Source organism: Acomys minous (genome assembly GCF_964271855.1).
Source record: "Acomys minous genome assembly, chromosome: 19".
Classification (NCBI taxonomy): Eukaryota; Metazoa; Chordata; class Mammalia; order Rodentia; family Muridae; genus Acomys; species Acomys minous.
In genome coordinates this window covers 15965776-15980744 of record NC_140499.1, presented here as the reverse complement: position 1 = coordinate 15980744, position 14969 = coordinate 15965776, and the positions used below count along the sequence as shown (strand labels likewise).

Genomic DNA, 14969 nt, shown 5'->3' with positions numbered 1-14969 from the left:
CACAGACTTAGGTCTTCGGTTGTGATCCCTTGCCACAGCAGCCATGTTTCTGGATTAAAATTTCTCTACAAGCATAGGTGAGGCTTTGTACCTCTCTAAGAATTTCAGTTTGCAATGTACTCTGCATATTAACCCTTTATCTGTTTATAGATTAATCCTGCCATTCTGTAAATTGTTTCTTTACTCTTGTGTTTCCTTTGCGGCCAGAATGTTCTTAGCCCTGTGCAATCCCATTTGTCTATTTTGCATTTGTTTCCTGTGCTTTTGGGATTTTTGTCCAAAACATCATCACTTACATCAAAGTCTTGATATATTTCCCTTAGCTTTTCCCTTGTTTTCCACCTGTTTGTTTTGAGATTGGATCTCTCTGTGTATACTTGGCTGCCCTTGAGCTCTCTGTGTAGACGAAGCTGGCCTTGAACTCGCAGGTTTGCCTGCTTCTACCTTTGAGTGCTGGGGCTAAACGCCGGGCCACCATGTTTTATAGTTTTATAGTTTCCGGCACTACATTCATATCTCTGTTTTCGATTGTGTTTTGTGTAGGGTTGGAGATAAGAATCAGGTTTTGTGTGTGTGTGTGTGTGTGTGTGTGTGTGTGTGTGTGTGTGTCCTCCACTTATTCTACTGTTTCAAACTCATTTCTTTGGTATTAGCATTATATTTGGATTTGATTTGTTTTACTCAGAGTCTTGCACTGTGGCCCTGTGGGTGGGTAGGTGGGGGATGGGTAGAAGGGAACAGGCAAGATGGTCCAGCAGTTAGAGGCGTTTGCCACCAAGGCCAAGGACTTGAGTTTTATTTCCAGGCCCTCAGGGGGGAAAGGAGAGAATCAACTGCTGAAAGTTGTTCCAGACTTCGACATTCATACCCCACCGCCACCACACACGAAATAAATACAGAAATACAGTTGGGAGGCGGGCGGCGGGTTGTTGTTGTTGTTTCAAAGTTTGTGTGCCTGTCTGGAGAGGTGGCTCAGTGGTTAAGAGCACTTGCTGCCTGCGGGAAGGGACCCAAGATTCTGTTTCTCAGCAAGCACTTGGGAGTCCCAGGCTCTAGCCTCCTTGGAAGTCAATAAGCTTGTAGCGCACATAAATACACGCAGGCAATACTCATGTACACACAAAGTGAAAATACATGGGGTGGGGGGAGAAAATCTGTATGCCGAAATTTTAAATGAAGAACCACGTGTGGAACAAGGCACAAAATCTGCGCTTCTCCAAACAGAGCTGAAGAATCTGCGGCTCAGAGCTCAGAAGGGGGAGAGCGCGCCCTGGTTGCCCTGGAAACCGGCCCGGAGGACCGCTCCCTCCTCGCAGCAATCAGGGAGAGGGCGGGGCTTCACTGCGAGCCTGAGACTGATCACGTGTCGAGCTGTCGTTGCTGGGCGCCGCTGCCCTGGCGCAGGCCCCGTTGCCCGCTGAGTGGTGGGCTCCCGGAGGGGAAGGCTGCCAGACCCCTCCGAGAGGGTCCGACCCCTCGGGGCGGCCGCCATGGAGCTGACTTTAAGCCGGGCCGATTATCTCCAGGTAAACCGGTCGGCGGGCGCCCTCTTGGGTGGACGCGGGGTTGCTGTCCGCAGGCCTTGGGAAGCAGCGGCCCCGCCGGGTCCTGGGGATTTCCCCGCCGCCCCCCAGAGGCCTCGACTGCTCTGTCACTGCCCCCGGGGCTAACCACACCAGCCGTGTTTCGGTAAACCATCACAGCCCCATTGAGCTTGATAAGATCATCACAAAAATTCGCCACTAGGTAGTGCAGATAAGGAGTCCAGGGCCCAGAGGAGGCAAATCCTTTGCGCGGGTGTTACAAATCCAGCAGTTGCTATTTGAATCAGAGTGTCTCCAGAGCCGGTATCCCTTTGCTGCATGACTTCTTCCATCCCTAAGATCAACCTCCTAAAGAGTTCTTCCTGGGCCAGGCATGGCGACGCACGCCTATAATCCTAGCACTCGGGAGGCAGAGGCAGGCGGATCTCTCTGAGTTCGAGGCCAGCCTGGTCTACAAAAGTGAGTCTAGGACAGCCAGGACTACAAGAGAAACCCTGTCTTGAAAAACAAACAAGCAAAAAAAAAAAAAGAGTTCTTCGCTTAGTTTCCCAGGGGGGTTGGGCCAGATACTTCTACGTTAGTGTCTTATGCAAGCTGATTGTCACAGGCCGTTAATATCTCCTGGATCTATCCAGTTAGCCACCATCTCCGAGCTAAGTGGTTGTTTAAAACTTTAAGACTATGCCTAAAAAATCAGAATAAAGTCATACCTGTACTATAGGCAGTTTTCCCGTGATTGGCTTTTTTTTTTTTAACGTTCTGGCCCAGCTCTGGTGCCACACCTCTGCTTAACACACCCTGATGCTTTCGTGCCCTGTAAAACAGTCATTGTCCGTTACACTGGATTTTTATAACGTCAGCAAAAGTCCCCCTTCAATCACTAATAATTGGAAAGGGGTCCTGAAAATATTTTTCTGAAACTCCTTACCAGTAGTGTTACAAAATTGTGTTTTACTTAGTATGATACATTTCGGGTTGTTTCCTGTATTCTGACTTTCTTTGACATATTTCATTAGACTATAAATTAACTGATAAAAATAGACATTTCCGTGAAAAAGGCTAGAACTCATCACGATCCAATTTGCTGTTTGTTTGTGTTTTATTTTTTTAATATCTGGTGTAAAAACTTCACATTGCAGTTGTGCGAAAAGATTCACCAGTTGGCTGGTCTGTTTCCTTAGGTAGGAGTGACCTCTCAGGAGACTATGAAGTTGCTTCCTGCCTCAAAACGAAGAGCTACACAAAAGGTGCTGTGAACACTGACTTTTCCACCTTCTGCCTCTGACAGGACAGGCTCGTATTGACATCCTTTTTGGTAACTTAGTGAGCAAAAAGTGCTAATGTTAAGATGGAATTGGGCATGTTTAATTTGAGTACAAAGTTGAAGTAGGAACAAACACAGATGAGTCAGCTCTTGACCATTGAAATTACATACAGTTAGTAAGCTGTGTGAGAAAACCTGACCACCTTGAGTTTCAGCTGTAGTTCAGTGGTAAAGACTTAGTTACTGTGTTCAAGACCTTGAGGTCAGCCCCTAGCACTGCAGAAACAAAGCAAAACACTCCAATTTTGGCAATTCGCTCTGTGTGCCAGATTGTGTATGGATATGGAGACAGAAATACAAACTATAACAGAATATTGATAAAGTAATTTTTAAAATTTTCTATTTTGTTGTTTTACTTTTGCTTATTTATTTTATTTTTGAGACAGGTTTTTATGTAGATGAGGCTGGCCTCGAACTCTTGATCTTTCTGCGTCAGCATCAAAAGTTCAGGGATTATAGGCATGTGCAGTCATGCCTGGTTTAAAACTGCTCTTACTGAATTATTGTTTTTAATGTTAACTTTGTATTAACTTGACTTCTTATGGACATAAACCAATTATTTTGTAAGATAGCAGGATATTTTAATAATTGTAAAGTAAATGTATTATCTTGATATATTAACATTTATTAAGATAAATTAAGAGGTTTTTTTTTCTTGATAAGCCTACTTAAATACATTATTTGACCTTTGGCTACATTTTTGAACTGATTTGAATAAGGGCAGCTCTTACAAATAAGGTATTTAAATCTGTGAGAAAAATCTGATGTTTTAAGCAGAATTTCAAGAAAATCAATTGATTCTGATTGTTAGTTATTATACCCTAGATATAATAGCACTTTCTAAAATTTTTAGTCATTAAATTGTTGAGGATCTGAAAGAGCTTATTTATGTGATATCAGTACTTACTCTATTAAAATGAATCTGAGAAATAATAGTAAATTGAACTCATTGTGTTTACATGAAAACCTTATTTTTAATATATTTTCAGACTAGGATAACAGAGGTTGAGTGATATTATGATATATTTTTGCAAGTTCTTAAATGTGTGTCATAAGCAAAGGTAGGTGTTTTCTTTACTCTTTTCTTCATTCAGTTTGTTGTGATGTTTTGTAATACATGGGGGGAAAAAACCTCATTACATGGATATATAGTTGAAAATAGAGGAAGATATTTAAGTAGCTTTTCCAGATAACTGTAACCTTTGGTGTGTCATTAAGTTTGATGAGTGTTTTGGATATTCTTGTGGTGTGTGTCCTGAAGGCACTGGCGACTCTTAACCACAGCAGTGCATTTAGCCTCGGAATCGATCTATTGCAGGTGGTCGTTGGAGATCAAGACGGAGTCATGTTATGCTTTGGCATGAAGAAAGGAGAGGCAGTGGTGAGTGAAACTATTCTGGGGCAGCAGCTTTTTCTGGAAGACTTGCACTACTTGCTGGACGCTCCTGCATTAGAGTCTTGTTAAAATGCTGGACTCTCCTGCATTAGAGTCTTGTTAAAATAGCGAAGTGGAAAATAAATTGTAACGTTTTTCAAGTTTAAAATTGTAGCTTTTGTAGTAAAGGAAGATGTTTGCAGTAAAATAGCTTATCCACTTAACTTTTCCCCCCAATTGATTTTTGCAGCCAGTGTTCAAGACTTTACCGGGGCAGAAGATTTCGAGGCTGGAACTGGGAGGGGCTCTTAACACGCCTCAGGAGAAAATTTTTGTTGCTGCGGGGTCCGAGATTAGAGGCTTCACAAAGAGAGGAAAACAGTTTCTCTCTTTCGAGACAAACCTCACGGAAAGCATTAAAGCTATGTATGTTTTATCCTTTTATGTTTATATATGCATCTACTCATAACACATTGGGTTGTTGTAAACCATCTGATTAAATTAGTATACATTAGTAGGCTTTCTGGAAATAAAACTGGCTACAGGTATGCCATTAGTCAGAACCTAGACTCAATACACATTTATTATATTTCATAGATACATAGTAATCATGCGCATTTATAAGTCACAGAGTGATATTCAATACATGTGCATGGTGTGTGATGTCAGATCCGAGTAATTAGCATATTCATCACCTCTCACAGAACTTACTCTGGGAACAATCTAAGACCTCTCTACTAATTGTTCTCAAGTGTAAGTTGTATACATTCAGTTTTCACTGTCTGGTGTAGTTATGATTCTGATCACTATCAAGGTGTATGTAAAAAGTCTTTACACACACACACACACACACACACACACACACACACACATACACACACACACCTCTAGATACACTGGTTCCTGTCCTTCAGGTGTCTTTGGCAGTTCTGGTTTGGGGGTAGCAATCTTATGTTAAAGGGCTGACCAGTGCCTGAATGTGGTGGCTCGTGCCTGTAACCTCACACCTGGGAGACTGAGACAGAAAGCCTGTCATGAATTTGAGGCATAACAAAGTCAAGATCAGTATGGGCTGCAGAGTGAGACCTGGTCTTCAAACCAGAAGCCTGGCCTTTAAAGTTCCAGTGAACTGAGTAAAACCAAGTTTTAAAAAAACGAAGGACTTCCTGGCATGTGAATATTCACAATTAAAATTTAGATTTTTTTCCCCCTATTGAGTGGTGGGTGGGGAAGAGGGGAAGAGAAAGAGATAAGCGTGCATTGGTTTATGGGTAGAGGTCAGAGGGCAACTTTGCAGAGTGACTCCCTCACTTTTTTGTCAGTTCTGGGGAGAGAATTCAGGTCATCAGGATGGCAAGCTCTTTACCTTCTGAGCCATGTTGTCAGCCGTGAAATTTTAGTTTTTGAGCCACAGAGGCTAGAGAGACTTTAAAGTTCATATAGTCCAGTCTCCACCCTGCTAACCCAAACGCTCTTGGGAAGCCTAGCGGTAGACAGCGTGCCTCACATTTGGTAAGCAGAGTAACTAAGAGTGGCCTTTAAATTGCTTCCTCTGCTGTGATTCAGCCATGTTGTACAAGTAGCCGGAGGCTCCGGTTAGGAGACTGCCAGCTCACGCCATCTCTCTTCTCCGGTTAGGAGACTGCCAGCTCACGCCATCTCTCTTCTCCGGTTAGGAGACTGCCAGCTCACGCCATCTCTCTTTACGGTAGACGGTGTTTGTGTGTTGTTCTGTACGATGGGTAGCACTTCTCTTGACTTGTGAGGCCTTTTAAAACTCTGGCTTGGTGAGACAAGAATACAACAGCCACAAGGGAAAACCATCTCAAATTGTTTTTTAAAAATGTATAGTGTGTTTGAAATGCCCTCATAGATCAAGGATTAGAGACTTGTGTGATTATTAGCTAAACTTTGTTTAAAAAAACAATTGTAAATGAACTGATTTTCAAGATAACATTCCCACCACTCCTCATTTACTGTATTCATGCAAAGCTGACTGTGGAGCTGAAATTACCCCAGCTGCCGTCTGTCATGTACAATATGAGCCATTAGTCCTGGTTACATTTGATATTCAGTTAGAAAAGGGTTAACAACATTCTGTGTAGGGTTGTGAGTGTTGGCGTGCTGATTTGCATATACAGTTAGAATGGGGTTTGGCAGGTGGTGCACATTAGAAGGTTTCTCTTTTGATACTGTTTTTTTTTTTTTTTAAATAGACAAATTAGGGGCTGGAGAGATGGCTCAGAGGTTGAGAGTACTGTGTGCTCTTCCAGAGGTCCTGAGTTCAATTCCCACCAACGACATGGTGGCTCACAACCATCTGTAATGAGATCTATTTCCCTCTTCTGGGGGGCAGGCACACATGCAGGCAGATGTTGTATATATAATAAATAAATAAATCTTTTAAAAAAACAAACAGTAAATAAATAATAGGCAAATTAACATACTATCCTTAGGTTTTTTTTATTTTTCTGAGCTTTTTATGGAGAAGCCTAACTTACAGTCCTTATTTGCAGCTTTTAGACTCAGAAGTGTTGCTTTGTGCCTGTGATCCTGCCCTTGGGAGGGGGAGGCAGAGGACCCTGATTCCAGGCTGTGAGAGTGAGATCAAGGACAGCCTAGAATGACTCCAGAGCCTGTCTTTAACAGGGTGTGTGTGTGTGTGTGTGTGTGTGTGTGTGTGTGTGTGTGTGTGTGTATGTGTGTGTGTGTGCATGTAAGAAAATAAGTGGAGGAAATGAAAAACAGGTATCTATGTAAAATATAAGTGAACCGTTTTCATCTCCTGAAACAGATCCGTTAATAAGTGTGAATGTCTAAATGTGCATGTCCTCAGGTGCATCTCTGGCTCGGACCTCTTTCTCAGTGCAACTTACACCTACAATCATTACTGTGACTGCAAGGACCAACATTATTACCTTTCTGGGGACAAAATCAATGATGTCATCTGCCTTCCTGTGGAAAGGCTATCTCGCATTACACCGGTGTTGGCCTGCCAGGACAGGGTGCTCCGAGTCTTACAGGTAACGCCCTTTGGGTTTTTATAACTTTCTATTATTCAGTTAATCATAATGAGTCCCACACACTTAAGGTTACTTTAAATGAATCCTACTTTAAGTATCCTATGTAGAGTCGAATGTGAGAAAATATGTTTACATTTGACAACTTACTTATTTCTTCAGGCAAGTGTATTGAGATGTTTTGAAAGTTTTTAGAAAATATATAGAGAGGCCAGTTTCTGCTTCCCTGTCCCCAATCCTGAATGTGATACACAGCACTGTTGTCAACACTTTCCCCGTGTTGTTCCTTCATTGCTTTTCTTGTCCTCAAAAGTTAAAAGGAGAAATTGAGTAGATGAGGTAACAAATAATTTCAATCGATCAATCATTTAATCACAGTATGTAGAATAAAGTGCTTAGTAAATAATTCTTTGCATAAATAACGGGCAGAGTGTTTGCCTAGGATGCTTGACACCCAGCATAGCATAGACCCGAGGCTGTGGTACAGGCCTGCCATCATCTCAGCTGCCATCTCAGCCCTCAGGGGGTGGAGGCAGGAGAATCAGAGTCAAGACCATCCTTAGCTTTGTCGGGAGCTTGATACAAGCCCAGGATGTTTGAGACCCTATTTCAGAAGCACAAAGCAGGCGTGGCCTAGCGTTCAGCTGGGCATTACCTCGATGGTCTCTCTGTTCTGCGTGGTTTCATAAGAGGCTATCTGTATCCTTATTTATTTAGCAAGTAATTTTTTCTAGACAGGCTGTTACCATGTAGCTTCTGTATGGACCAGAACTGTGTAGACCAGGATAGCCTCAAACTCACAGAGATCCACAAGCTCCCAAGTGCTAGGATCAAAGGTATGTGCTATTATGGCTGCCTGTTGTTGCTCTTGTTGAAAATAAGTCAGCAAGGACCTGTGAAAGAAGAAATTGCAATGTTGTCCTTCTGCCTTGCTCATTTCTCCTTTTCTGCCTTTGAGAATACTCTATCCCCTGAGCTTGCCTTTTTTTTTTTTTCCAGCTTGTGGGTATTCTTTTTTTATTTTAGATATCATTTTAAATGATTAATAAAGGATAAGCATATGGCTCTTTTCTGTGTTCCAAGTCTACATTAAAGTCTTGTAAGTGGTGTATCCACTAAATTTAAAAAACAAACAAAAACAAGACAAAAGGATCCAGCTTGTTTTCTTTTTTTTTTTTTCCTTTTCTATTTTGCTCTTTCTTCCTTTCTTTTCTTTCTTTCTTTCTTTCTTTCTTTCTTTCTTTCTTTCTTTCTTTTTCTGAGACAGGGATTCTTAGTGTAGCCTTGGCTGCCCTGGACTCCCTTTGTAGACCAGGCTGGCCTTGAACTCACAGCGATCTGCCTGCCTCTACTTACCTAAGTGCTAGGATTAAAGGTGGGTGCCACCATACCTAGCTCCAGCTTTCTGTCTAAGTGTTAGATGATTCTGCCTCTTAGCTGGAGTGAGTTTGGGGAATACCAAAAGGCAAAGCCAGAATTTTCTTTAGGAAGTAGCTCTTAGGGTGCTCAGATTGTTGACAGAATTTTATGGTAAGCCGTCCAGTTAACATTACAGAAGACAGAAGAAGTCACACTTGTTCCTGGAAAGCTTTGAAAGGCGTTCACCAGTTTTCAGATAAGCCACACAGTAAAAATGAAACTCCACTGTCTAGAAGCTCACTGAGCTGCTTGGTCTTTGAATCTGGTTAATCATGGCTTTTTTCTAATAAAGTTCAAAGTTAAAAAAAAATGAAACCTATTGGAAATAGAGAATATATTATATATTATTTTCCTTGTTGTATGTGTATTTTATTTTCAATGTGTTATAGATGTGAAATTATTGACAAACATTTATATTCATAGCCTACTTTCTTAAAGCACTTTTATTTTCAATGTTTTTAATGAACTCTATATTCAGATATTGATGTTTCCCTTGATTTCCTATCTCCTTTTGATTTTTTTTTCAGTTTCAGTTTTTAAGATTCTTGTTTTCTTTCAGGGATCTACTGTGATGTATGAAATTGAAGTTCCTGGTCCACCCACTGTTCTGGCCCTCCATAATCGAGATGGCGGTAATGGCATTTCAGTCTTCCCAGCCAGCTGTGCATGTAACGACTAAGTAAAAACAGGGAGCAAGACTGAGCATGCTCTCGTCCACCCACTTCCTGCTCAGCGATGAACTAGTGAATTTCCCCATTTGAAACGGCTGTAGGCAATACGCTTGACTCTGTGACTACATAGTGACCGTTTTATTACGCTTGACTCTGTGACTACATGGTGACCGGTTTATTCTAGTTTGTATATTCAGAACAACACAGTATAGGGGGAACGTGTTTGGTCTTCACTGATGAGCTCGTTCTTTCAAGATAGTGAGTGTGTAGACACGAGTGTCTGCCGTTAGATTTTTAGGATCCTGTAGATACTACCTCAAAGCAGAGGAGTCATGTATCTTGCTTCTAGACACATAAGGACTAGCTTTCTTAGAAAAAAAGAAATGCTAGATAAAGTAATTTTAGTTCAGGAATCTTAAATGAATTAAAAGGTACAGAGTCAACACAGACAAGCACCATGGTGTACATGGGATCTTTTTTTCTATGTTTTTTTATTAATTTATTTTTCTGATCTATAAAAAGAAAAGGTACATATGAGTGGTGGTATCATATGATGTTTATATATGTATATATATATGTATGTATATATATATATATCGCAAATATTTTCCCTTTTAAAAATTGCCCCAAATTAAGTTTCTTGTCTTTTTGTAATATTTGAAAAATGAGATTTTTTTACATTAAAATGTTTTTTTTAAAGATATTAGTATGTTTTGCTTTTGTGTTTGTAATGCTCACTATAAATTTTAACCAGGTGACTCCGGAGAAGGCCTTCTGTTTGGCACATCAGATGGAAAACTTGGGCTTATTCAGATAACCACAGCTAAACCAATACACAAATGGGAAATTCGAAATGACAAAAAGCGGGGAGGTAGGTTTTCAGTACAGTTCAGGTTATGAAATTTCAGTAATCATTTAATCAAATAGAATATGCAATTTATTTTGTTTTATATTGTTATATTATTTAACTTGGTGATTCACAGGGTCATCTCTGACTTATCTGCTATTTGTTTATGGCATATGTTATACTATAAATGTAATTTTTAAAATAAGAAATGCTAGCCAGGCATGGTGGCACAGGCCTGTAATCCTAGCACTTGAGAGGCAGAGGCAGGTGGATCTCTGTGAATTTAAGACCAGCCTGGTCTACAAAGTGGAATCTAGAACAGCCAGGGCTACACAGAAGAACCCTGTCTCAAAAAAAGGAAAAAGAAAAAGAAAAGAACTATGCTGCTTATAGTTTGGGATAGACATATAGGTTAATGTCCATTATCCCAGGTAATCCCACTTTAACTGGGATAGAGAATTAACTGAAATTGGGGATAGAAAGTTTGTAGTACTAGTCAAGAAAACATTCCTATTTTTTAAAGAGTTTATAAATTTCCAGGAATTTACACCCGACTTGGTAGCTGGTGAGATGGCTATTCATATGTACAGAATATTTGTTCATTTGTTCATTTATCCCATAGCAAATACTTGCTAGGGGAGACAAAGACCAAATGCGTGACTGTGTGTGATCCTTCCCCTGGCATCTGAAGAGAATACAGTGGCTTAGGGTATGGTAGAGTGCTGATGGGATCACCCGGCTTAGACTCAATGATCAGAGAAAGAAAGTGCTTTAGAAAAGGCACGTCTGGGCTAAGAAGATTTGGGGAAAGCATATTAAAGAGGAGGAAAAAAGCATTGTTAAGCCATTGAGACAGAGGCGAGCTTGAGTCTTTGGAGGACAGTGGAAAGACCTGTGTGGCTGAGCAGTTACGTGGCCTGAGGAGACACAGGAGGAGGAGGGCCAAACTACAGGACCCTGAAGCCCTGCAAGAGTGAAATTAATTAGAGTGCAGTGGGTAGTCCTGGGGGAACTGTATCCGGGAGGTGTGACAAGGTCAAATTCACTAAAAAGAAGCAAGATCGATTTGCATAGGTTTGAGAAGGAATATTCACATTAGAAACATAGAGGCCACTTTGAAGTTGTTATAGTTACCGTGGTTTGTGATAGGTCTGCGTGTCCTGGTTCATCCCTGCTGTAATGGAGGCACAAAGAAGAGAAACTCAGTATATATGTGGAAGCAGTGGGCGTGATTCACAGAGCAAAGCGAAGGACATCAGAGGTGTAGCCTAGAGTTGTTTAGTCTGTGGGGCTGAGTGGCGTATTTACTAAAAATGGAGGAAGAAGAGGGTGAACAGTCGTGATGCAGAGGAGTAAAGAGTACTGAAGAGCTGAGCTTGGGGAATGAACAGTTTGAGGTGCCCATGTGTACAGGCAGGTGCCAAATTGAACATAAGAGCCTGGGCCTTAGTGAGGGGTCAGAGCGAAAGGGAGATGCAAACGTGGGTGCATTGCTGGGTAAATTATGTTCAAAGCTTTGACAAAGACAAAGACACTAGGCTGGGCTTGGTGGCGCACGCCTTTTATCCCAGCACTTGGGAGGCAGAGGCAGGTGGATCTCTGAGTTTGAGGCCAGCCTGGTCCACAAAGTGATTCCAGGACAGCCAGGGTTACACAGAGCAACCCTGTCTCGGGGTTGGGAGAGGGGGAGGAGGAAAGGGAGGAAGGGAGGAGAGAGAGAGAGACCCAATTATGTGCAAAGTTGTTCTTTTTCTTTACCCAATTCTGAGATACTATATTAAGTTTTCATAACTATATATGTATATTCTACAGCGTCTATTGGTTTTCTAACTCCCCACTCATTCTTTTAACTCCCACTGTCTTATAGGTATCTTGTGTATTGACAGCTTCGACATCATGGGTGATGGGGTTAAGGATTTACTTGTTGGGAGAGATGATGGAACGGTAGAAGTGTATAGTCTTGAGAATGCAAATGAGCCTGTGCTACGAGTTGATCAGGTGAGTTAATGTAGAAAGCTTTGTGTGGGGACTAGGGTTGCAGCTCAGGGGTGGAGGCCTTGAGAATTGGGTACCAAGCCCCAGCTCTATGCCTAAGACCATAAACCAGATGTAAAGCAAAGCTGTGTACTTACTATTTGTCAGTTATTGTAGAGATGGTTGATGGTTTGAATTTTAGTAAATTAAAATATATTACAATATTGTTTTTAAAACAAAATGTTGTTATTCTATCCCGATCTGGTGGCAAGGCCTCTAAATCCCAGCAACTCAAGAGACAAATTTAAGGCTTGCCTTAAAGAGTAAACAACTTCAATGAGACTCTGTCCCAGAGAAGAAATAAAGAAGGGTCAGGATAAATTCCTTTTTCATTATCACTCTTAAATAGCATATTTAAGCTGAGGGTGGTGGCACACACCTGTAATCCTAGCACTCAGGAGGCAGAGGCAGGTGGATCCCTGTGAGTTTGAGGTCAGCCTGGGCTACAAAGTGATTCCAGGACACCCAAGGCTACACAGAGAAATGCCTTGAAAAAGAAAACACAAAACAAAACAAGACAAATCGTGTTTAATTTCTTAGGTATTAAATAATTTATTCTAGTTTCTATAAACCATCACAACACAGTATAAGGGCAACATGTTTTGCTTTAATTGATGAGATTCCTGTTTTAAGATAATAAGAGTGTAGACATGAATATCATATTGTTAGAATTCCACAGGAATTGCCTTGGAGCAGAGGAGTAATAATATCTTGCTTCTCAACACTTAGGGACCAGCTTTCTTAGAAAAGAAGAAATATTAGGCAAAGTAATTTTAGTTCAAAAATTGAGCTGTAATTAAAAGGCATGGAGTCAACATAGACATGCATTCTGGCATACATGGGGTCTTCATTTTTCTTTCCTTTCTTTTTGTGTGTGTGTGTGTGTGTGTGTGTGTGTGTGTGTGTGTGTGTGTTTTGAGACAGGGTTTCTCTGTGTAGTGTTGGCTGTTCTAGGCTCATTTTGTAGATCAAGCTGGTCTCGAACGCTCAGAGATGTACCCACCTCTGCTCTCTGAGTGCTGGGATTACAGGCATGCACCACCGTGCCTGGCTTGTATTTATTTTTTATTAATTATTTTTCTGATATATAAAAACAAAAACCACATTATGAATGGTGGAATCATATGATGTTTTGATAAATATATACTAAACATTTTTCTTTTAAATATTCTAAATTTACATTTATTTATGAATTTATATATTAATGTTTGTAGAGCAGTGTTTGTGTGTTAGGGTCTGCACTCATAGAGAAAACCCTCTCTCTCAGCAGCCAACAGTTGCCAGTGGCTCCATGGCCAGCGGTGGGGTTGTGTGCCCAGCTCTCCCTCCATGCTGAGGTTGGGTCTGGCTTGGCTTGCACAGGTTTGGGACATATTATCACAGCCACCTGAGTTCTCACCTGCAGCTGCGCTGCTGTGTCTAGTAGATGTGTCCTTGCCTCTGGCTCTTGGGTACTTTTGGCCGCTTCTTTTGAAATGTCCGCTGAGTCTTGGCGGTGGTTTGTGCCTGAGCATCCCACAGTGTCTTATCCTTGGCACCTTGGCCAGTTGTGGGCCCCTGTGAGTCACCATCTGCTGCAAACGGAAGCTCCTCAGATGAGGGCTGAGAGATACACTGCCCTGTGCGATAAGTCCCTGGGAGTCAGTTTAATGTGTGTCCCACTTAAGCAAGTGTAATAGCCCTGTGACCTATCTGGCCACAGATTCTTGGCCCAATAACGGTGCCAGATAAGGGCTTTACAGATGGTAATTTCAATGCATGGTTTTTGATTGTAGATAAATGTAAAACAATTCTATGCTGGCCTGGAGAGATTGCTCAGTGGTTAAGAGCACGTGCAAACAGAGGACCCGAGATTTATTCCCAGCATGCATGATGATGGCTCACAAGAGCCTGGAACTCTGGTTCAGAGATGCTCAGAGGCTTCAGGCTTCCTTGGGTATTTGCACTCATGTGCACAATCCCCACTACCCAGACACATACAAATAATAAGCACATGCTAAATGAAGTCCATCTAATTATGTTAAAAATCGTGAGTGTGTTATATTAATGTGGAAGATGTGGGAAAAGCGGAATAAAAATAAAAGTTGAACACATCATGCGCACACACATACACACACACACACACACACAGAAACTAAAAAATAGTTTCGATTTTTAAGAGGAGGAGCTGACAAGATGGGTTAGTGGGCAAGGTGCCACACAAGCCTGGCAGACTGATTTCAGTCCCTACAGCCGCAGAAAGGGAGAAAGCGAGGAATGACTCCTCAGGGCTGTCTTTTGACTTCCACACTCACACTGGAGCCAGCATGCTCACACACTTTCAAAGCTTGAAGGGAAAAAGGAACAATGTAACATTTCTCTTACATTCAGTTATTTTAACTGATGTTTCTTAATTTTAATGTCAATGATTGTGTATATAAATTTTTCCTAGTATTTAGATTCATTGGTATGATTTTTAGATGTCATTATGGGTTTATTTTAAAATATTATTTACATCTTCCATAAGATTATGATAACAATTCTAGAAGTTAACTTAAAAACATTCAATGAAAGCATAGCTTTTTCCATTAGGGAAAAATATCGTCTGAAGAAATGTATAGACTAGACTAATATTTGCTAGCTGTTTTATTTATATAATTTACCAAACCTCTCTTCTTTATATAAATAGTTTTGTTACAAATATACTAGTTATTATGAATCTTCTTTCCTATATTTAAAAATGCTAGAGTTCTCTA

General features: G+C 41.1%; 1 protein-coding gene across 4 annotated transcripts in view; it reads left to right on the top strand.

Moving 5' to 3' along the window:
- The first annotated feature begins 1342 nt into the window (after positions 1–1342).
- BBS7 (Bardet-Biedl syndrome 7) overlaps positions 1343–14969 on the top strand; it is a 32457-nt gene continuing 18830 nt past the window's right edge. For 3 of the 4 annotated variants that reach the window (XM_084768640.1, XM_084768638.1, XM_084768637.1), the window contains exons 1-8: positions 1344–1526; positions 2726–2791; positions 4187–4249; positions 4494–4669; positions 7080–7266; positions 9242–9314; positions 10108–10224; positions 12068–12198. In XM_084768640.1, coding sequence (XP_084624766.1) covers positions 1491–1526; positions 2726–2791; positions 4187–4249; positions 4494–4669; positions 7080–7266; positions 9242–9314; positions 10108–10224; positions 12068–12198 — 849 coding nt within the window. In that variant the 5' untranslated portion in view covers positions 1344–1490. Of the gene's footprint in view, positions 1527–2725; positions 2792–4186; positions 4250–4493; positions 4670–7079; positions 7267–9241; positions 9315–10107; positions 10225–12067; positions 12199–14969 lie in introns of all 4 variants that reach the window. The other variant, XM_084768639.1, reaches the window with a different exon arrangement.